General features: G+C 33.9%; 1 protein-coding gene across 1 annotated transcript in view; it reads left to right on the top strand.

Annotated features, from left to right (window-relative positions):
• ATG10 (autophagy related 10) overlaps window positions 1–24175 on the top strand; it is a 186485-nt gene that overhangs the window by 5633 nt on the left and 156677 nt on the right. Inside the window, exon 2 of the mRNA XM_004678431.2 lies at window positions 5769–5888. Within this exon, the coding sequence (XP_004678488.1) occupies window positions 5781–5888 (108 nt within the window). The 5' untranslated portion in view covers window positions 5769–5780. The remainder of the gene's footprint in view (window positions 1–5768; window positions 5889–24175) is intronic.

Here is a 24175-nt window from a genome sequence, read left to right as displayed (position 1 = left end):
GTGTTTATAATGAGGGGAATACTTTTGCATGATCTGAAATAATAGTTTGTAGTTTTTTGAATTTTGGGGGTGGGATGAGTAATGGTGAGACTAATTTGGAGGGCTCATCCTGTCCCTACAGCTAACTGTTGCTGACACTACATCATAGTGTACAGTGCTCCCGTCGCTTCACCTTCCACTGCTGGCGGTGAGCATTGTATCACTGGGAGAGAACTTTTTTGAAGGAAAATTACCAGTGGGCATTAGAAGCCAGTAAAGGAGGAGAACAGCTCATTCTCTGCTTTTTGGGGAAAAAATATAGAATGAGGTTGAGTGAGATGCCTTCTTACCCTCTTTCTAACTGGTCCTCCTCCTGCAGAGGTCATCACCTAGCAATAAAAATCCTGTGTCATGTGTGATGGTATCCCATTTAAGCTTTGATTTGGGATGTGTGTCTCAATGAGAAGTGGAGGAGTGGTCACTGAGCTTACTGGCCAGCTGCTTTCAAGACTGAACCTACTTCTCTTATGCTGCTTCATTGTACATTGAATTACTCAGACCCTGTCTGCTTTGCCCCTCTCTAACTGCCAAATGCCTTAAACCTAGGTGGATCTACTTGCCCTGTCAAAATGATTTTTTCCCCTCTATTTTCTTGTGTGATTCTTCCTCCAAAGTATCTCTGGTGCTAATTACAAATGCTTATTTTGGGGCCTTTAAGTAATCTTTCTAGTCTGGGCCTTTGATGCCACATTTAAATTTTTATACTGGTTGTTTTTTTGCTCTCTAAAATTTGAGGACCATTAGGGCAGTTAGAGAAGAGAGGGTAAGGTAATACCTAAAGAAAATTAATCGCAGACATACCCAGTACCTCAGGAAATACTTGTCAGAAGAGCAGGTAAAGCCAGTGGAGAGCAAGAAGTACCTGGTGAAGGGGAAAGTGAAGGAGGAGACCCCTCCCTAAACTGCTGCCAAGTCTGATTAAACTATACTCTAGGAGTGCAATAGAAGGGGAAGTGATTTAGAAAATCAGACTTGGACCCATAAGCCAACACCAGGAGTATCGGCTCAGTAAACCCAGAAAGGGACAGGATGAGCACCACATTTAAGCCAGGAGTCCCATCATTCCTGCAGTTTATTCTTCCACTCTTTCCAGGTTTACTGTCTCTAAATAAACTTTGCTTTGCCTAGACTAGGCCTTGTATTTTCATGGCCTTAGTAAAGGACTGAGGATTCCATAAAACCTGGTAACATCTAGTAACCCCAAAACCTGGTAATTGGCTCACTGCCCAATCCCTGCTAGGCAAGTAATTAACTATGCTAAATGAGTTCAAACCTAATTGTCCTAAAGGTAATGAGCTGAATTTATCTCCCTACTTAGTAATTCTACGATTTTTAAGGAAAGAGTCTAAATCTAAAGTTACAGTAATGTGGAATTGTTGCTATGAAGGATAATTATGGAGGAATCAAGTATTTTTATTAGTTAAAATGATCTTTAATGTTTAAATATATACATGTTCTGTGATAATCACATTTTTGTAAGTTTTGGAAAATTTAATTCTTTTTCTTAAAGTGTTTTAGTGTTATTATGACTAATACACAATAATTTATAGACTTGTCAAGAGAAATATCTCTGACCAAAATGAAACAAGAGTCAATTCCCCACATGATAGATTAAAAAAAAAAATCACAAAAAAGCTGGTGACTGTAGTGAAAAATTGTTTTTAATTAAAATGGGCCATTTGAACAATAACTACATATGGTGTTTAGATTCACTGGGACTTTTTCTGAAAAGATATATTTAATAGCAGAAAAAGCTTCACACCATCTAGTCTGAGGACTAACCTGTAGTTTAGAAAGACTTCTTTCACTTGGCTGGGAAAAAATTATCTTTCCAATTTAGCCTCTGCTGAAGCAGTTTTTAAAAGGTTCTGAGAAAAAAATCAAGCAGTTGTTCAGCAAGAGTGAGATTCAAGCAAAATAGATATGTTAACAAATTATACTCTATGACATGAAAGAACTCTGACTCATTTCTTACTTTCACTTATAATAAGAAATAAGAGCTTCATTGTTTAGAATGAGATGAGAATTGGAATTAGTCTTTTTACTGAGCGTTTGCCTGTATTCTGTTGTTAACTCCAGTCTGAATTTCGGATAGATTTGGAAATTGTAGGCAGTTCACCTGTGTAGGGTTTTTCATTTGCAAAATGAGGATTGTTCTTGCACTTAATGCTTTGAAAGTTGCAGTTTTTGTTACTTCCATTTTTGATCACAGTGTCAAGCTTTTTCTAATTGGAAGTTCTAAGATTATTTTCTCTGCTAGTCTCTGAATTTGATAGAGAAGCTGAGAGTGTTACAACTTGAAACATAGGTGTAAAATATTGATTGTGTTTTATTTTCATTTTTAATTTATTAAAGTGTTCTTACTTGAACAGACAGTTATTCCATGATATGTTATTACGGCACATTATTATGGCAATTATGAATTGAGATGGATACTTGTAGTTCCTGATTTTGTAATCAAGTTGTGTTTATGTTATTGTATGTGATAGCCTTTAGCAAAATACGGTCTTTAGATAATTAAAATAATGTCCAACCAAATATTAATTAGTGCTTTGATGTTCAGTTATCTTGAAAGCCTTTCAAAATTAGAGAAATTGAAATTTTATGTTTCAACTCAATTTTAAATAGTAGTAAACCTCAGGTAACTGGAGGCCTAAGGGAATGGAGTGTTTTTACCTTCTAGTTTTCCTATTAAATAAGTTTTCATTTGAATATATATTGGAATACTTTAGTTTTCTTTAAGAAATAAATTCAACTTTTCTTTGATTTGATGTATTTTAGCATATGTCTGGGTCATAGTATAGTTTCCAGTGCTCCAGTTACTCTTATACTAGTTCTGTTTCCTTTTCTTTAGTGATAAAATGTGTCCTGTTATCATCTATGTAATGTGAATTTAGAATCAGTATTCTCAGGCCAGATTTATTTTCCCTTCTCTTCCAGACCCACCTCAACATGACTGCTAGAGCACTTTCATTTGGCTACAGTAAACCCATCATACTCCAAACCTACTTATCTTTCCAGAATCCTTGGTTTAGTCTGTATATCAACCCAAGGCAAAAAACCCGGATACTTTCTTGAATCTTCTTTCCCACTTTCCAGTCCCCTCTTACTGACATCTGCAAATTGTTGTAATGAGTGTATTACCAAAATGGCACTTGAATCATTTCTCAATTGCCCTCTTGCAATATTTTGCTCTATTTAGTATAATTTTATCTCTCTTGGATTATTGTTAGAGATTTTTAACTAGTCTTTATCCATTCAAGCATGCTCTGTTGTCTCCAGTGGAAGCATGGATGCCTATCTCTTCAATTCACTGCTACTTTCAAAACCCTTAGGAGCCCTCCCCTATCATCCCTTCCTTGTAAGGAACTACATTTTGCTTTTTTCCCCTAAGATGACACTTGAAAGTAAAGTTGTTTTAGACTTTATTTTATGTAATTGATACACATCAGTTTATCTTTGAATCCCCAAACACTAGCTAGTTGGGTTCTCTCAAAGCCAAACAAAGTTCCCCCCATCTGGTCTTCAGCTTGACTTTCCAGCATTCATTGTACAACTCCACACAAACCTTGTGCATGGTGGATCTTGACTGAGGCCTATGCAGCCGATACAGGTGCTGTCTTCTGGGACAAAGACAAAGGATTCTGACTGGTCTGGATCCTAAGGATCCTTACCATAATCTGTATGTATATCTTCATTATTGTTTATATTTTAAATTGAAATCCTCTTTTCTGATACTCTCAGAAATGAGCGTTGAAGTTGATTAAAGCTAGAGTTAAAAAACATGAAGCATTCATACTTGAAACATTCTATTTCAACATAAAACATTCGTTTGCCAGTTTTTCATGTATAACCACATCATCTTCTTTGAGTGTGGGTACTTGATTGGAATTCATAGTTCATTCTTGATTAAACTGAACCCAGAATGCATTCACTAGATTTCTCATTTAAAAGAAAGAACTCAAGCCACTTATGCAGCAACCTGAATGCAGAATCCTAGATTTTTTTTTTCCATCTCGGCTGCAATCCCCATGGACTTCCCATCACCATTTCACCCGTGTGCCATCACCATAGTCCTGTGCACTCCCCGCCCCCATTTTTGATCCCATTCCCCACTCCACCCCTACAAAATGCCTCTGGTATATAGTTGTTTATTATTATTATTATTATTATTCATTGTTCCTCTAGTCCTCTATGCTCCTGCTATGAGTGAAACCACTTGGTATTTTTCTGCTTCTTTCTGGCTTATTTCACTAAGCATGATCCCTTTCAGCTCCATTCATGTTTCCACAAAAGGCATGTGTTAATCTTTTTTGATTGCTGAGTAATATTCCATTGTGTATATGTACCACGTCTTTTTAATCCAATCATCACTTTTAGGCATTTGGGTTGAGAATCCTACAAAATCAGTTGCTTGGAGTTTGGTTAAGTGTAATTGTTTTTATTGCTTATCTTCCTTCATTACAATATATGAATATTTATTTTTATTTTTCTAGAGTATGTATAGTGCCTACTATTTAGTAGATGTTTAAGATCTATTTGTTGATGGAGGGGTTTATGTTAATTGAAATAAGCTCTGTATAGGTAGAAGGGTTGGTTTGTTGATGGTAGATGGTGTTTGTGTTGAGCTTGGTGTTATAGACAGTTAATGATGTGAGAAACTGCACAAGTGAAAGCTATACAGTGTTGTAAACTAATGTTACATTAATAAAGAGAAAATGAAAAAAATCTAAAACAAATGTTTGTTGGATGAATGACCAAATTCAATGAGATATACTCAATTTGAATAATCAGAAATAACAGTGCCTCAGAATAGTGCAGCTGGTATAGACAGATCATTGACCCTCACTTCTCCTTTGTACTCTTGAGCAAATTCTTTCTCCTCTTTAATTGAGGGATGGGGAGAACAACCACCATTGCTTGTTTGAGGATAAAAGGTGAATATGAAATGACAAGCATAGTGCTTGACAGAGTAAGCAGTTAACAAGCGTTGGTGTTATTTACCTGTTAGGTAGAGATGGGAGAATTCACTTGGTCCAAATTTTTTCTCATCAAAAGTTGAACTTAATAATCTTGCATTTCTTTCCAGCTCTAAAATTCTTTCATTAAGCATTGTTTCATGTTTGGAGGGATTTAGATGACAAATATCTGGATATTCTTTGACTTGTCATATTTGTAGATTCAGTAAAGTAGGTGATTAGTTGATCATAAACTTGCACCTAGAATAGCAGATACTTTCAGGCATTAGAGCATCTTCTGTTAGTGAAATAACAGCCCACCTCCACAGTTGTCATTGTCACACTATAAAAGAGCTAAGTTCTGAAGCAGTTGTTTGGAAACATTAGCTTAGAAGTGAGATAAAATAAGGCTATGGAAACTAAATTTATGAACCAAGTAAGCTTTCAGTTAAATATAGGTCCAGGTAAAACATAATAGTAGTAGTAAAGAGATGTACTGTATTCAACACACCCTTTTTATTCAAAAAGCCACAGATGTGTATCTGTTACAAATTTAGGTTTTCATGTTGATCACATTTTCTTCCTGATTAAAAAAATGGGAGAGGGAAGAGAAGGAAACAAAATACTTTTTTTGGAAGGGTGCTGCAGTTATTTTCTATTATCCATCTCAAATTTTGCATTGTTTTAAGAAATAAGTGATTAGCAGGATTTCTTTCAGTATTCATTCTAGAACTAATGCTAATACTTAGGGTTTTATTTTTTTAATTGCAGTTATCATTTGGTATGGATGGAGATGAATTCTTTGGAGAAAAAACATTTCAGCATTATTGTACAGAATTCATTAAGCATTCACAGCAGATAGGAGATGGTTGGGAATGGAGGACTTCAAAGGTAAAGCAGAAATGTTTATTTTCTATTTCACTGGAAGTGTTTATCCCATATAAAATGTCAGTAATTGAAACTAATGCATAAAAGTTTGATTTAGGATAAGGCTTAAATTCAAAATATTTTAAGACAGAAGATGCTTTATTCAACTAATATATAAAAAATACACATATATATGTATATAGAAAAGTATATATATACTTTCCTAGATAATACTTCATTAGTATAATACTTCATTAGCCTAATCATAATGTTTATATATACGTTATATAAATATAAACATTATGATTATATATATATAAACATTATGAAAAGGCTAATGAAGTATTATCTAGACAAGTCCTTAGATGACCTGCTTTAATGTTTAGCATATTAGCTGAATGTAAACAGATGCTTGTGTGATGCTTTAAAGGTTTTATTAATTTTCTTAGGAAACTACTTTTGTCTAGAGAGTGAGAAAATAATTATGAAATCAAATCTTAATCAAACAACCACAAATTCTGGAATTTTGTGGACTTTGGGGGCTGGGAATCTTTTAATGTAAAAACATTGTAAATGTTTTCTTTTGATTTTATTCAGTTATAATATTCCATAAAGTCTGTGTGTAATTATATTTACATGTACATTTAATAAGTTTCTTTGCCAAACTTTTTTAGAGTTCTTGAAATCTCTTCCTTAGAGACTGAAGTCAGGTTTTCTACTTGATAACCCTATCTGATTCCTGAAGAAGTGATGAATCCTGATTCTTTGCTGATTGGTTTTGTTTCCTATATGCAGTGTGAGAAACTTGAACAGTCTTGAGCTGATTTCTATGATTCAAAATTAGACTAGGGAAATGCAGGTCTTGATTGGTCCAGAATGTCACTGGGGAAAGACGGTATGATCTGCTCTTGCTTTTTTTACCAGCTAAGTTAGAAAGGGTGAGGTTATATTCTTGCAGGTTCCAGCCCCATTCTCTTAAATTAATGACTGGACTGTTCATAAATCCTTTAGGGCATTTCCTGCTCCAAGGTTACAAGACCTCACTAGCAGCTCTTACTAATTTTGTTTCTGAGTATTTTATAATAATTTTTGCTGTTTTTGAATTTTTATTCATCTTTGTTCTTTTATGAATATGATCACTAAATAAAAGAACTGCTATTAATTTTACCACCACTCAGTCACTTTACTGAATTCTGTTTTTTGTTTTCAGTTATTCTGTGATTTCTCTTATGGTTTTCATATCATCTTCAAATGAATGGATTTTTATTACCGTCTTTGTAATATTTCTATTATTTTATGACTTGATTAGAAAAGTGTTAAAGGCTAGGTGAATGGTCTCCTTATTTTTAGTCTGACTTTACTATATAATGAATAAATAAAATATCCGTTATTTAGTCACTGAATGACCCCTTTTGACCTGTTATTAATACTTTGCTTGATTATTCCGTAGGGACCTTCCCTTTTTGCCAATTTTTTAAAAAGATGTTTTCTTTTGTCTTAAGCTGAAGGTTGGATGGTAAATTCTTGTTACCATTTAGTAACCTAGTAGAATGAGGGAAGGAAAAATTAGGGAAGAAACGGAGTGTGTGTACATGTATGTGTGTGTATGTGTGTGTGTGAGAAAGAGAGAGGAGCCTAGGAGTGTGTGTGTTTGGAGGAAAGTGGGGGCTAGAGCACTGGGGAAGATCTCCAGAAGGGAAATTATTCTTGTCATAAGTTTCTGCATTGAATTAATTCATTGAAACTAGTATCCCAAGAACTAGTTTCCAGGATTCATTTTTATTCTTGGTGTGGCCTGTTCTCAGCATGGGTATGGCTGAATAACCTACGTTTTGTTTACTGCCATTGCCTGCTGAGGTAGGGACACTCTTACCTGTTGCAGTGAGAATTATACCACTAATTAAGGACATTTCTTTTTAATGTGTGTGTGCACGCAGGTGTGTGTGTGTGGGGGGCACTTGTTAAGCCCATCGATAATATCAAAACAAAGCAAAATACTTTTCCACAAAAATCTTGATAGCCTTAGGGTCAGGACTACAGACTAACAGCCTGGAGACCAAGTGCCATGATGTAAATGTGCCAGTGCCAGGGGCAGGACAACTTAGAGACTGACGCTTATTGTCTGTAGCTGATCATAGTTCTTGGCCTATTGCCAGGTGGGAAACATGGGGCCATGGCTTTACCAGATCTTACAAGAAAAGTCAAAAAGATTTCGAGTCAGAAAACTTGTAAGTTTTTAAATGTTGGCAACTAATTAAAAAAGATTTTTTTTCAAGCACTGTGAGGACCACATTCAAACTGGCAGTGATGCTCTGGATGGCCTTTTGATAACCTGGGGTGGGGAGACATTGTGGGCTCACTGGATTATCCTCCAGCCTTCTCAGTGTTTGCTGAAGATCTGAACTAGTGAAAGGGGAACCAGGCAAAGCAGATCTGTCTTATAGATTTGTTAGTGTTTTTGCTGCTTAATTTCTGAAATCTTATACCACCTCTGTAAGGAAATGGCAAATCAGTCGTTTGATTCTTTCCTTCAAACCTTTTCTCTGTGTTAAATCTCAGCCTTTTGGGGGGACTGTCTGAAGACAATACTTAGACTATCATTTTATACTCTAGAGATGTTTTTATGTTTTATTAAGAAAATTGTTGTGTTGAGGTACTCTTGGCAAAAGATAAGCTGCATATATAAAAACAGTTTGACAAGTTTAAATATATGTATAGAATACATATATACCTCCACTATCGAGAGTAAATGTATCACCTACAAGAGGTTCCTTGTACCCCTTTTTAATGCCTCTTTCTATCCCTGACAATTTTTTATATAAAGAATCTTTTTTACCCCCATATACAGAGAATCTTTAAACAGGGTACACATTGTCATTCATACTTTCAGGCTTGTTCATTGATCCTTTTGGCACTATGGATTTTAGAATCATGACAGTAGTTTCTCAGTGGGGCTGGATGTTGTTGGTATCTTGCTAAGTAGTTCTCCTTATTCTTCTCTAACATTTCCAGAACTCTCAGAATGGTGTTTCAATCCCCTCTGACATGTAATATGACGGTTTGTCAGATATTAAAAATACAGGTAAAAAGTACATGGGTTTGAGAGTCAGATAGAACCAGTTTCAAATGTTTGCTCAACCATTTAGTAGCAGGACTAATTATTTAATGTCTTCAAGCTTCAATTTCTCTCTCTATAAAACAGAAATAGCAATAACACTCACCTAACAAAGTTATTGTATAGATTAAATGATATTTGCATTCAAACAGTTTAACATAGCGTTTGGCACAAGGTTACAACGATTGTTGAAAATCTCAGTGTCTTTCTTCACACTGAGACTCAGGAAACTCTCTGAAAGCCTATTCAGTACCAAATAAACTGAAGTCTGTTGCCCTGAATTCTCTAACATAAGAAGGGGAACCGAAGAGTGGAATCAAAGAAGAATAGGAATCTAAAAATTCTCTTCAGTGACCTTATCAAAATGTTTGCAAGCTTTTCTTTTGCAGTCTCTGATCTCATCAATATTTAAAATCAGATGCCTTTACCTTAGTTCAAGACCACAACATTTTTTACCTGAATCACTTCAACAGCCTATGAAATCTCTGTTTCACTTGCTGCCATGGTTAACCTTTTAAAACTATCTTTGATGGAGTTCCATTTTCCACATGACGATTTCTCCGTGTGTTTTATTTGAACTCTGTCTTATCTTGGAATTATGTAGAAACACCATAAAAGGGTGTTTGAGGTTCTACAGCTTAACTTCCTGGCACATCTTCATCTTCATCATTCACCTTCCACTCTTGCCACATTCCTAGAAATAAAAGAAAGCTATTTTGAAAAATAAAAGGGCCTTTTTGATGTACTTGGGGATGTTGATTATGGACTAACATACAAGATGCTAGAAAAGAACAGATTTTGCAAGTGTGGCAAAATATTGATACACTAAATATGAATAATGTATACGTGGATTCGATTTTATCAGTATTTTTTTCAATTTTTATGAATGTGACATACATGCTTTTTTTCTACTTTGTCACAATTTTACTCTTATTCCTTAACTTTTATTCATACTTAGAAATGTTCTTAGCCTAATCTTATATTCTGAATATAGGATTCACAAATCTGAATATAAGATTTGTGTAGTCATTAGAGTGTCACCTTGCTTTCTAAAAATTGTTTCGTTTTGTTCTTGTGTTTTTGCTAAGTAGATATGAGTACAGTGGTTTAGGACCTCAGCTGTGATTTGACCTTTCACAGGTTATTGGTAAAAATGATTTTCCTTAAGTCTTCAACTTTCTTTTCTTACTTTTGTGTAGTAGAAACAGGAACAGAAAACATTTAGATACTAAAATCAAATATCCTACAAATCTTGAGATTAGATTTTATGTAACTAATACCATATCATTTTGTATGTTAGTCTTAAAAATATTGAAGACCCACTTTCAGTCCTTATCCTCTTCAGTTAAACCTGCTTTATTATATTTTGAAATTTACACAGTAACTCATTAAAAATATTTTAATTACTTCCTTACAGGTTAAGAACTGCTTCTTGAAAGGGCTTGTTTCTTAATTTATATCGACTAAAATTTTTCATTTTCACGTTATTCTCAGTAGAAATTTAAACTGATTTTATGATTCCTTCCTTTCAGTAACATTTCTGGTTAACTCATATTGCTTTTCTTGAAACTCCACAATTATGCTAATTACATCAAATTCGTATTTTAAAAATAGATTCTAAAAGATTTCCATATTTTATTTTATTCCATCTTTCAACACTGTCTGGGTAGAAAGTCCACCATGCCCTTCCCATCAATCTTGCTGTCCTGCTGAATTTCACACCTCCTTTATTTGTGTAGCTATCTTTATTTTTAATGTCTTGTTGTGAAAAATTTCAAGTATACAAAAGTAAAGAGACTAGTATAATAAATTCCAATGTACCTATCACATAGCTTCCACAATTATCAGCTCACAGCCAGGAACATAATGTTATAAAGTATTTGTGGCATATATGAAATGATATAATATATCTCAATTTAATTAACTTGGTTTTCTTCCTCCGTTCCCTCCCTCACATGTTTTAAAATTATGGAATCTTCAAGTGCACTCTAAATTTATGTAATTATATATTAAAATTAATGAATGAACTCAGAAAAAGACCTAGAGAACTGAAATACTATTTCTAAAAATTTTTATCTAGCAAAGTATGGTAAACCATATATGATAGAAAATTTACCTTCTTACTCTCCTCCTGAAAATTCTTGACAACTTCCTTCTATTTCTATTCTGCATGAATTTGAACTACTCTAGGTATCTCCTAGAGGTCGAATCATACAGTATTTTGTCTTTTGGTGACTGACTTGTTTCAGTTAAGACCACTGCCTTCCAGATTAACCTGATATTTCTCCAAATTTTGATTCAGGGTTTTATGAAGCAGAACACTAAAGAAAGAATTTGGGGTAAATTTCTGTTAGACGATTACTTCTTGAATTATATAACCTCATTCTGTTCAGATACTCCATTTTTTAATTTCTGAAGCACAACATTGTTAAAGAGGGTTTAAAATGCCTTCTATGTGTTTGTTACGAGTAGTTCCCTCACTGTATCTGCCACTTGCTGATCATATATAAACTCTCCTTGATATTTCTGCTAGAAATATAATCAAATTAGGGAGTAAATAAGTATTTATATCTTAAATACAGTTAATCTGCCTATCCATTTACTTTTTGTGATATTTTACATTGAATTATGGATATAGTGATTTTTGTTTTAAAGGTGAAATATTAAATATCCCCTTACAAATTTCAGTCTATGTATACAAATGCCTAAATGGATTCTTTGCTAAAATTAAGGAACAATTTTAGAATTTACTGAAAGGCTAGATATTTCCCACAGGTGTCTTAGGTAAACTTGTTTTATGTGAGTAACAAATTTGTTGATTTGAAATAATTTAACATTTATTCTTCATCCATGTTATTTTATTTACTTTTTATATTTCTTTATTAATAATCCTTTTTAGAATTGTGAACATGTATGATTCGACCTCATTATTGCTATTAGTTTTAGTGTACTACTATGTTTACTTAAATCATTTATTGTGAGTTAATGAAATATAATTTCTGGACCCAAATGTCACTAGAGAACATTGAAATATATTGTATTAATGTATTTCCTTGATGAGACAAAGTAGTAGATTTTTTTTTCTTTTTAGTTTATCTTGTAGATTAGGAGAGAAAAATGCACTTGGAGCAGCATGCTGTGTTTTATAATAAACATTGAATCATAGTCAGTTACACAAGATTTTTCATTCATAATTTATTGTGTGTTATGATATGATTTGTTTCTTAAGCATATGCAAATTTTAAGCAATCATTTCAAGAAGGAGAGGTTGTATCACTTGTGAATTAAATATTTTTAAATACCTTTTAAAAGACTATCAAGAGTATCTGAGAAAGGCAAAGCTATAACACTTTACAGATTTATAAATTAAAGTTTAATTTAATGATACTCATTGTGCACAAATAACAGAAAAACACCTTCTTGGCTAGCAGTGATGTTTGGGTTCACTGGGCAGGCAGGCAGGATGTATTTCAAAGGCCTGTGGAGAGTTATCTTTATGTTGATGAGTTTGTCAAGTCTAGAATCTCACCCTGAGGTTCAGGTGCACTGCAATGGAGCTGTCTCTCGAAGAGGAATTCACATTAAGTAATGTCAAAGGATATATATGTGTATATAAAAGAATCCAATTTATTAATTTATAATAAATGGAATTGTCAAGTGAACTGGAATGCTCCTGTCAGTGTGATGATTCATTTTTGTTTTGTAGGTAGGAAAATCATAATTGTGTGAACACAAAATAAGAACAAGTTCTTGTGTATAATTGGGCAGATGAAATATTTAATGGCATAATTTAGAAGTAGAAACATACATATTGCTCTTATCATTGGGGCCAACTTGTTTGAATTGTGCAAAATCTCCCTCTTCAACTGTCTAATGGACATTGCCAAAATTTGTTTCACTGACATAAATTTTCTTAAAAGCTTTAATACCAGTCTCTCTTTTGGTTTCTGTTGGGTCACAATCAAATCTCATAGGCAAGGGAGCCACTCTTTAGGGTAATTTGCCTATCTGCTCTGATATGTTATGCATTAATGCTTGAATTTGAAAATGCTTTCTTATATTACTAATCCCTCAAGCCTTGAGGGAGGACTCTAACTATAAAAAATATTATTTTGATCATGAAGACTTGTAAAAATAGAGGGAAAAAATCATCCAAAATCTCATCACTCTACTACAATTGTGGTTGTTTTTTGGCGAATTTCCTTCACATGTAGCCTTTTATTTTTTAGATACTCTTAATTACATAAGCAAATGCTGTATTATTTACCAGTTTTAGCATTTGTTCCTTTAAATTTCTATGGTATGAAATTATATATCTATAACATTAACTTCCATTTTAGTAATAAAATAGATATTCACTTTAAAGAATGATTTTTCTAGGTATGTTTAGTAATTGGCTATCTAAATAGACTGTCTTATTCTTCTAGTACTTTAAAAAATAATTTAGTGCTTTTCATGTCATCTGACATAGGGAGAATATGTTTTTTTGCCAATTTTTATGGCTTCATTTTGATCACACTGTATTAGTTTCCAGAACAAATTGTGGGCTATAGAAGCGATTATATGTATTCTTGTTTTACAGCATTTTTTTTTTAATGCTCTTGTCACTTCTGTAAGTATGTAGTGTGGTCTTATATTCTTTATTTTCTATCTAGATAATTAAATAAATTAATAAACGTAGGCACCAAGAGAACAATTCACATTCCCAAGTTTAAATATGAGTTGGAGCAAGAACCAAGTGTTTGGATCAGTATGATCCCTTATTTCCATTTGCTACTTAATTTTTTAAGGAAAAGACTTTTATACAAAGTTTAATTACATAAAAATATCTTATACTTTTGACTTTTATAAACCTCATGCTCAACATGAAAAACTGAGCTTATTCTTTTTCAATATTTTATCAGCCCATAAATCTGACAACTTGTATTCCACTTTGAGAAATCTCTCAAATTGGCTTGTTTCTGCATCTGCTGCATCTCATCTCCCCACACTGTCTTTGTTCAGACCATTATTTCGATTGTATGCATCTTGCCCTCTGCCAGCTTGCCTTCCACTTGGCAGAACAATCTGATGAAATGTAATTCCAATCCACAATTCCCTGGTTAAACTCTTTTCGTGATTCAGACTCCTTTACTAAACATATACGGGTCTTGTCTAAGAAAGACAGATCCTTTTGAGTTTGGCTTCTTTCTCTCAACATTATATTTATGCATAATTTCATGGCCAGTGATTGGACAGAGGAATAAAGTGTGGAGACTTCTTTCTTTCTGAGAGAGCTGCGAGTGGTTTGGGGAGCCCATTGTTCAGGCAGGTTTCCAATACTCAACCTTTTCTTTTCTATGCGTGTGTCTTAATCCAGTGTCGGTCCAGGATAAGTGGACAGCGTGGTTTCCTTCTGGACTTAGGGAAAGCAAGCAGCAAGGGTTATTTGCAAAGTTTAAGCATTCCTGTGGAGCTCTCATTTGGGGGATTACTTTTATGTTGCTGGTAGATTATTTGTCCCAACTGGGATAGTTACCTCTGACTAGCTACAGAGATTGTAAATTTGCTGCTGCTGGATGGCATAGTTTTACCTTTGGCTCTAGATTAATTGAATCTTGTGCAGTGAAGTTGTCTACCTGTGGTGCAGGAATGCAGTGGCTCCACCCAATTTTCAACTATGTTTCATGAGTAGATGCTTCTTAATATGTTATTTGACTTTGGTTGATTTACAGAACCCTGAAATAGTTGTTTTTAATAAATTTGAACAATTGTGAGGTTGTTTTTTGGGGGGAAGAATATTTGAAGTCCTGCCTCCTGAGGCCACATGGTGATTTTAATTTGCATTTTCCAACAAAATAGTTTCTTTGAACACGTTTTCATTTGTGTACTAGGTATTAGCACCTTCTTTTATGATTTGTGTGTGCTAGTAAATCACTACTTATTTTTTCAAGATTAAATGAAGAATAATCTTCTTCAGATAGTCAACCAAAAGGCCAATTAACCTGCAGTTCTATGTGTTGATGATCTGTATACACGTCTGATTCCTCATGGTAGTTGAAAGCTCCTTGAATGCAGAAATTTTGTTCTATATTCTTGGTGTTTAGCATAGTCAGCACTATATAGGTATTTGTTTAACTGAATTAAAATCATATAAGCTACATAGAGTTCTGCCAGGTTTTTTATTTGTGTAAGTACATTTCATCATATTCCATTTTTATTGTGTAATATATTGTTTGAAATAAGTGGGTCATTCAGTTGTGTTTAAAAACCAATTTGTTTTAAGAGAATTTTCATTGCATGATAAAATTCCTCTTTAGTGGAGTGAGCCATTAGGTTCAATATTATTATGTAATGTTATCAGTGACCTCTAAATTTATTATTGCTAAGTTCATGAGTTAAATCTTTGATCATTTAGCTAGCATTTTACAGCATTGACTAGTCTTTTCTCCTTTTGATACATTCTCTTCCTTTGGTATCTCTCTGGGTTGATCGCCTATATTACTTTTTACTTTTGCTCGTCTACTTTACTGCATTTTTTTTTTCCTTTTCCACCACCTTATAACATTAATGCCTACTATTCTGTGTTTTATTCTTATGTCTTCTCTAACTATTCTCATAACCATCAAGGTCATCATTCATATTCCATCAAATGCCAATTGCTTTAAAATGTATATCCCCTACCCATGCTTTGTTTTTTGAATTCCAAACTCATACGGTTAATATCCTTGACAATTCTATGTCGATATCTTCACTTAGATCTCATAGTCAACATGTCTAAACTCCTAATATCTCTCCTCCCAACCTTGTTTACCCACTACTACCCAAACTAAGTTTCTTTCCATTGATGTCAACCCCATCTTTCTAGTTCTTCAAGTTACTGGAGTTATCCTGACTTCCTATTTCTCTCTTACCTTATATCCATTACTAGAATATCATGTTGCTTCCACCTTCATAATATCTAGAATCAGTTCAGTTCTCATCTTCCCTACTACTCGTGTAGAGACTACTGTCAATACTGGTGTAAACTACTATCAATTCCTACTTCTTACAATGGACCAGGGATTCCTATTTTCTTTGCTGACCCTCAAATATATCAAAGATTCTTATTGGGAGATCTCTGAATTGACTGACTCCTGTGCTGTTTAGAACATTTTTCTTCCAGATACCGCTAATTCCCTGCCCTGATCATACTTCATACACTTGTTCTTATCTCACCACTCACCATTTATATGAGACCCCCAGGCTGCTAATCAACATTTAAAAGCATTTAGTTACCCCCACCTACAAGTTTCATTCCTGCATTCTTGTTCTCCTTCTCCTAGCCTACTTTTCTCTTTTCTTTCATACCACTACTCACTTTCTAATATAATCTGTAATTCAGTTATTGATTATTAATATCAGTCTGTGGGAGCAGAGAACTTTTTTTCTGATTTGCCTAAAGCAACTGGAATATCACTGGATATAAAGTAGGTACACAAATAAGTAACTTTTAAATGGAAGATTGAATATATGATTTTCTGGAAAAATAAATTTACAATTTGAATAATTTTATTAGACAAAATGTTTTATTTGAAAAATTATGAGATATTATTTAAATACCAATCTTGCTCTTTTATCCCTTAATTGATGAATTAGAATCCATGAAAACACCATAAAATTTACATAAAAAGTTAATAAGTATCATTCAAATAACCTCTTCAGGGCAGTCTTTTTAATAAAACTGGCATTTCTGTAAAAATTTTTCTATAATGATATGCAATATGGTAGAATTTAATGCATAGAGTTAAAAATAACCATGCAACAGTGTGTTGAGTGAGACTTTTTTATCTTGTTCCAGAAGTGCAGCTAAGGCCAAGCTGAAGACAAAAGACTCTTAAGTAACTAATTTTATATATTGTTCTGAATAATCTACTAGCCAGAGGGCCAGAAACTTGCTTGTAAGACTGCTTTGAGGAACTCTTACCGAGAATTGGGATCGTGTACCTGGCTCCCTGAATAGGACTCAGCACAGGGAAATGCAGTATTTTAAGGAGAAAGCATCACACCCTTCTTCCCCTTCTAAAGTTTCACTTTCTTTTCCAAAGAACAAAATGTAAAGAGTTTGGGATGCCTTTAAGTCCCTGGGTATGAAGGGGAGCTTTCATTGCCTAGATGAAATATGTTTAACTATGAATTTGCTGATCTGCACTTTTCTGTATGGCCAGGGTTAAAAGGAGTTGAGAGTAACTAGACTTGACCTGTGTTTCCATTGTTCTGCTCAAGAAGGCTGTCAGCTTGAGGAAAAGGGACCTCCGCAGTGATAGAGGGGTAGATGGTGATTGCCTAGATCAAGTACATATTCCAGGGGACAGTAATCTCTCTGTGGGACTTTCTGACATGCTATGGAGAATCAGGGGGCTTGCAGCTGTACGCCTGCCACATGTGAGGACATTGAGGCCTGGTCAGCCTGCCAGTTAAGTAACAGCATGAAATGAGAGGGTTGTATCCAATTAAGAAAGGAGATGAACTTTCTTTGAACTTCCAATTCTCAAACCATGAGCTCCTGGGAGATGAAATGAGGGGCAGTAGTTTTGTTCTGAGCAAGACTGTCTTTGTTTCTTCTTTCAAAGGGCAAAGGTAGATGAGCTTCAAATTGTTTTGACATGAAGTCTCCAAAATAACAAAAATAATAAAAGTACTGAATCTGAAGGATAGTGTTTCAATCACTGGGAGCACCTAAAAAGTTATAAACTTGGACCAACTTTAATATGTGAATTAGGTTTGCCTAATAATAAACCATTCCTAAATGTGGTGACTTAAAACACAGCCATTTACTACTTTTCAGAAACCTGCAAATTGGCTGGGCCATACTGTTGATATGTGACAGGTTCCCTTCATGTATGCAGGGACAGACATAGCTGAGGGTTGTTTTCATCTCTACCATCAGCTGAGGGTTGGCTGGAGCTAACTGCTTTAAGATGATATTTGGGATTCTCTGCTTGACTCCCTGTTCCATGAACTTATCCTTATGGTGCTGATAAACAGATCATAAGAAGGAGGTAGAAACACTTGAGCACTTTTTCAGACCTCTCCTTGAGTTTTCTTGGGACATAAACTCAGAATAAGTGTGGGAGTCACCAGTGTGGCATGAGGCCTAAAAAATCACGGTCATTAAGGCAGCGTCTCACCAGTAACAGGTTGAAAGGAAGCTCAACAGATCTACTGAAATACACTACTGAGGGGAACAGCAGGTGAGACAGGATAGGTCTGCTTCAGTTGTTTTCTTCTCAACATCTATCTTGAGATGGTTTAAAAATAGTCCCAAAAAATCTTATTTATTTATTTATTCATTCATTCAAGAACTGGGGTGTAGGCCAGAGGTGTGTGGTGGGATGGGGGCAGTTAGAGGATTCACCAGAGATAGTGGGGAGCAGAACAGGTAGACCTACTGAAATACACTGCTGACAGGAGCAGCATGAAGGACAGGAGAGGTCTGCTGAGCCATACTGGGTTGGCTGCCAGGAGCAGAGGTAGAGCTGAAACTTAACCCCATACCACCAGGGAGGCCCTCAAATAGTAATTTAATAAATTCTTACAGTGGAAATCTGGTGAATATCTAGCATGTTCTAAACTTATTATAATGAAAAATACTTTTAATGCTTTGATTTACAATAGATGCTTCAATTACATTTAAAATACATATGTTTGTAGGTAAGAAAAAAAGTCCAGCTTTGACTAGGAAGAACTAGTCTATTCTCATGAGTTTTCCAAGATTTCACTATCCAGCTGTATTATCTTACTTTAGGTGTTATGTTTGATACAAACGCCATATACTAATTGCCTTTAACAGCTGTTGTAGATATTTATTGCAAAATGTCATTTAAAAGACAGATTTAATGTATTAGTTTAGTACACATGGTGATTTAAAGATTAGAATATGTTAAATAAACTGTGTCAGAAATTATAAATAAACTAAAATGAGTAAAATTATCCTTAAATTGCTAGACAAGTCTTCCCATTTAATGTTACATTAATGAGTTTTGTACAGAGACTGTTTAGAATAAAATCCTTTTTCATCAGATGTTGCACATATGCTTTCACTGTTTGTTTTTCTTCAAAGTAAAACTTAATGAAACAGCTAATAAAACCCAATTTTACTCCCCATTCTTGAAAGAAACAGGTCCTTGAAGTGCACCCACTGTTTATTCTCTTGCACTGGTTTTTGCTACTTTTTAGCATGTAAATTTTCCAGTAATGGAAAACAGTCTAAGCCATAAACCTTTTCTTCCAAGTCTTATAAACCTAGTGTTTATTTCTTATTTATAAAGCAGTTGCACAATGGAGACATGCTTTGCACACATACAGAGAAGTTTGCTCTTAGATCTTCATGTTCACCTCCTGCTGGTTTCAGGAGGGTGTAGTGTGTGTGCATTTAAATGGATCTTTATTATGTAAATAACCAGGAACTAGAATAGGGATTTTAACGACTTCTGAAAAAATGAGAGGTTTCAAAGTAAAAGGCATATCTGAGACTCTCAGACCCTATTATTCTCGTGAACCTGAGAATGTTAGATTGGCAAATAGCTTATGAAAAAGGATTAGTTTATGTGAATTAAAACTTCAGATCTACTCTCAGCTACTCACTAACAAAGTGGAGACTATTCTATATCTCCCTGCTTCTATCTGGAGTGGATTTGTTTGACTCTGATGACATGATGGAGGTAAATATTTAGGTACTACTCTGAGTGTGGCTTGAGATTGGGAGCAGGAGATAAGTACAGGAATTAAAAATGAATGACTAGAAACTTGTAAGCAATTTGATGGAATGATTTTTAAAGCTGTCAAATATAGTGAAAAAATTTGGTGTTGACAATTGGGGAGGTAGGGAGTATAAATCCTGTACCTTTGTATTTTGCTGTGAACCTGAAACTACTCTAAAAAAGAATAAGGAACCATCAAAAAATTAGGACATGTATTTTGTATGTTTTGGATTTTTTTATATCATGTTTTTCTAGTAATTCATTTTTAGTATTTTTTTTTCACAAAAGTATTTCTATGACAGATTGGAAATAAAAATCCTGATCTTTCACCACAGATGGTTTGAAAAGCATTTGGACTAAGATGAGATTTTCAAATGTTGATTTATGTCCCTTTGCCCCATTATATAACATTAGGTATTAAAATTTGAATAAAGAGAGAAGTCCATTATTTATAATTCTAGTACCATAACAAAGAGGTTGAATGTTTAATGAGTTAAGGCTTGGCTAGTAGAACTTTAGGTGGGAGATGTTTTGCATTTCTAATAAAGGCAGTTCTTTTTAGTGACCATTCAGTGGGAGTTGGTGTTGATAATGTCATAAGAAAATTAGTAAACTTAACCCAGATTGATATCCAAATAGGGAAGGGCTATTGCCAAATTGTGTGTTTTAAAATTGGGGCAGGGTTTTAGGTGAAGGAAATACAAGAAAAGAGAAAGTTGACATGTACTTTGTGACACTTTGAAGAGTTAGAAACTTTTGACCACCATGGGACCTTATGTGAGTATTGATAACAAAGGGAGATCATGATGACAAGTTTAATTTACTTCTCAGTTTAGCCTATCATATCCTAGTGCTACTAAAATTACAACAAGGCATGCCTTGTTGGTATGTATTTTATTCATTGCTGATACCTTGACAAGCAATCAGAATATAAAGTTGAGATTAATGTTCTATAACCTTGAGACATAAAAATATTCAGAAGTCGTAGAAAAGAAGTTTGGCATTAGAAGGTCATATATCTCACCTTGTTTTAATGCTGTTTATGATGCATTAGTTTTTTTGTTGCCCCTCTGTGGGTTCTGCCCACAAGGATGGGATATGCTGGATGGGAGATACCCTGGGTATAGCATTCAAGTAGGAAAGGACTTGAATTAGAATGAGATTTACCTAGGCAATTGTCCAGGAATATGTTGAGCCAGGGAGAGACACAAGAGTCTGATCATGGAGAAAGCTGGAAACATCCTGATTGTTCTGCCATGTCACATGAACAGGCTACAGGAAAAACTCAAGATACTAATAGTCAAAACTCATTAACAATGTTGTATATAACCATTTACAAATTTATACTAGTTGAAATTATGTTTAAGTACTTTTTGAATGATTCTTTATGTAAATTCCCTGAATTCACTATTTTGGACCAGGAAGCTTTAAGATGCGCTGCCTGAGTCCAGTTCATTGTAGCAGCCATTAAAACATAAAACCTTCCAGAGACAGTAGACCTTGAATCATTCCAGTGAATCTGATTACACACTTGTGTTATCAGTAAGTTTTTGTTTTTAATTTAATATTGCAGTAAAAAATATATATATATAAAACATAAAACTTACCATTTTACTGGTTTAAATTAAAATTTTAATTATAGTAAAAAGCACATGGCATAAAACTCACCCTCGACCCATTTTTTAAGTTGTCCAGTTTGGTAGTACAATTAAGTAGTATTACAAACATTCACGCTGTTAATGTAACTATTTCCATCAGCTTTCTTCAGCACCTTTTCATAATAGTATACTGAAGCAGTGAACCAATGAGATAATTCCCCAGCGCCCCCCATTCCCAACCCGGGCATTTGCTATTTCACTTTCTATTTTTATAAATTTGATTATTCTAAATTCATTACTAAAGTAGAATTAATCATTTGCTGTTTTATAACTGATTTATCTCACTTAGAATATTATACTTAATATTCATCCACATGTTAACAGATGTCAAGGTTTTCTTCATATTTGAGGCTAAATTATATTACAGTGTGTTTGTGTGTGTTCATTTTTACTCATTTAACACATACTTATCCAGTCAATTGTTAGATATTTGGATTGCTTCCATATTTTAAAATTTTGTTTTTTAATAAATGTAAAATATTTCTATTACTGCAATTTGATTATCATCATCATCTCACAATTTTACTAATGTAAAACTTTTGCATAATTGCTTTTATTATTTATTACCATTTTCTGCTGCTACAGGCTGCTATATAAAATATTGACTTTGACTTTTTGTTTACCTTACTTATATAGTTTTGCTTTTGAAGTCTTAAAATTAGCCAGTCGCATTTTGATATGATTTTGTAATGAGTTATTACTTGTTTGTGGAAATGGAAAATAGTTCTAAAAATCAAATAACTGAATATAATTTAAATGTCTGTTCATTAAGGCCTTCTACAGAAAATAAATTTATCAAGATATTTTCAGTCACATACAAGTATATGCCTTATATATGGTTTATGATTATTTTATATATTTATACACATAAATATTTATGTTGTATATGCACATATATTATTATTTTATATGTGCATATATATTGTTGAGATGACTGGTTTACAAAACTATATATATTTTAGGGGATTGGGTTTATAACTTTTCAGATATATGTCATCACAACTATCACAAAGAATTCATAATCTTCTACTATATATCCCTGGGTCCCCTTATCCATTTACTCTCAATTCCTTAATTTTACACTCAGATTTCTGGGGTTTCTTTTGGTTTAGATTTGTTCCTTTGTTTTATTTTATTACATTTTACACATGAGTAAAATCATCAGTTATTTATCTTTCTCCACCTGACTTACTTCACTTAGCATAAACCCCTCCAGTTCTACTCATGTGTTCTCAAATGGTAAGATCTCATCTCTTTTTATGGCTGAATAGTATTCCATTTTGTATGTATATATGCTCCTCATTTACTCATTTGTCCTTGGGCACTTAGGCAGTTTCACTAACTTCGTTATTGTAGATATTGAGTATTGCAATGAACATAGAAGGATATCTTTTAAATTAGTGTTTTTGTAATCTTTGGGTAGATGCCCTGGAGTGAAATTGCTGGATCATATGGTAGATCTACTTTTGAATGTTTTGAAAAACTACCATCTGCTTTCCATAGAGGTTGGGCCAATCTAAATTTCCTTCAGCAGTGTATGAGGGTTCCTTTTTTTCCCACATTCTCACCAACACTCGATGTTTCTGGTCTTTTTGATATGGGGCATTCTCATATATCATACCAATGAGGTGGTATCTCACTGTGGTTTTGATTTGCTTTTCCCTGATGTTAAGTAATGTGAGCATTTTTTCATGTGCCTATTGACCATCTGTATGCCTCTTTAAAGAGCCTGTTTAACTCTTTGCCAATATTTTAATTGCGTGGTTTTCTTATTTTACTGTATGAACTTCTTGTAGATCATGGTTGTTAGACCCTTTTCAGATATACAATGTGAAAATATTTTCTCCAATTCATTAAGGTGTCTTTATTTTAACAACAGTTTCCTTTGCTATGCAGAGGCCTTTTAGGTTAATATAGGCTCATTTGTTATTTTTGTTTTTGTTTCTCTTGCCAGTGGAGTCAAATGTCTAAAGATTGAAGTCATAGTCATGAATTTTTACCATTTTTTTCTTCTGTGCATTTTGATTTCAGGTCTTATTCCCAGTCTGATTCATTTTGAGTTAGTTTTGTATATTAGATTAAGAAGTGGCCTACTTTCAATCTTTTGATGTGCTTGTTTAGTTTTCTTATCACCATTTATTGAATAGGCTCATTTTCCCATTGTATATTCCTTGCTTATTTGTTATAAGTTAACTGTTCATATGAGGGTGGGTTTATCTTTGGGCTCTCAATTCTGTTCTATTGGTTTGTGTGTTTATTTTTACTTCAGTATCATACTACTTTGTATTTTTTTTAAACTTGGAGTGTCTTTTGAAGTCTAGGAGTGTGACACCTCTTTGCACCTTTTTTTTTTGTCAAGTTTGCTTTGGTGATTTGGGATCTTTAGTAGTTCCATATAAATTTCAGTCATGTTGGCCAGAAAGAAAAAGAAAAATGCCAAATGATTTCACTAATAGCAAGAGTGTAAGGGACCAGAGGAAAAAAATAGCAATTGTAATAAAGAAAAAAAGAAAAACAATGAACACCTATATGCCAGAGACATTTTATGGGGGTGGAGTGGAAAATGGGATGGGAAAATGCATGGGACTATGGTTATGGCACACAGGTGAATTGCTGGTGGGAAGTCCACAAGGATTACAACTGAGATGGAAAAATGCACAAAATAAAGAATGATGTAAAAATAAATTTTTTAAAAAAAGAGAGAAACAAAAAGTTCTCATCAGAAGAAAAGAAAAAGTAATTCAGTCATGTTGGCTCTATTTCTTTGGCTAATGCTACTAAAACTCCAGTAGGGTTTGCATTAAATCTGAATTGGAT

The sequence above is a fragment of the Condylura cristata genome, unplaced genomic scaffold, assembly GCF_000260355.1.
Source record: "Condylura cristata isolate star-nosed mole 26May11 unplaced genomic scaffold, ConCri1.0 scaffold00007, whole genome shotgun sequence".
In the NCBI taxonomy this organism is placed as follows: domain Eukaryota; kingdom Metazoa; phylum Chordata; class Mammalia; order Eulipotyphla; family Talpidae; genus Condylura; species Condylura cristata.
This window is presented reverse-complemented; position numbering and strand designations above follow the sequence as displayed.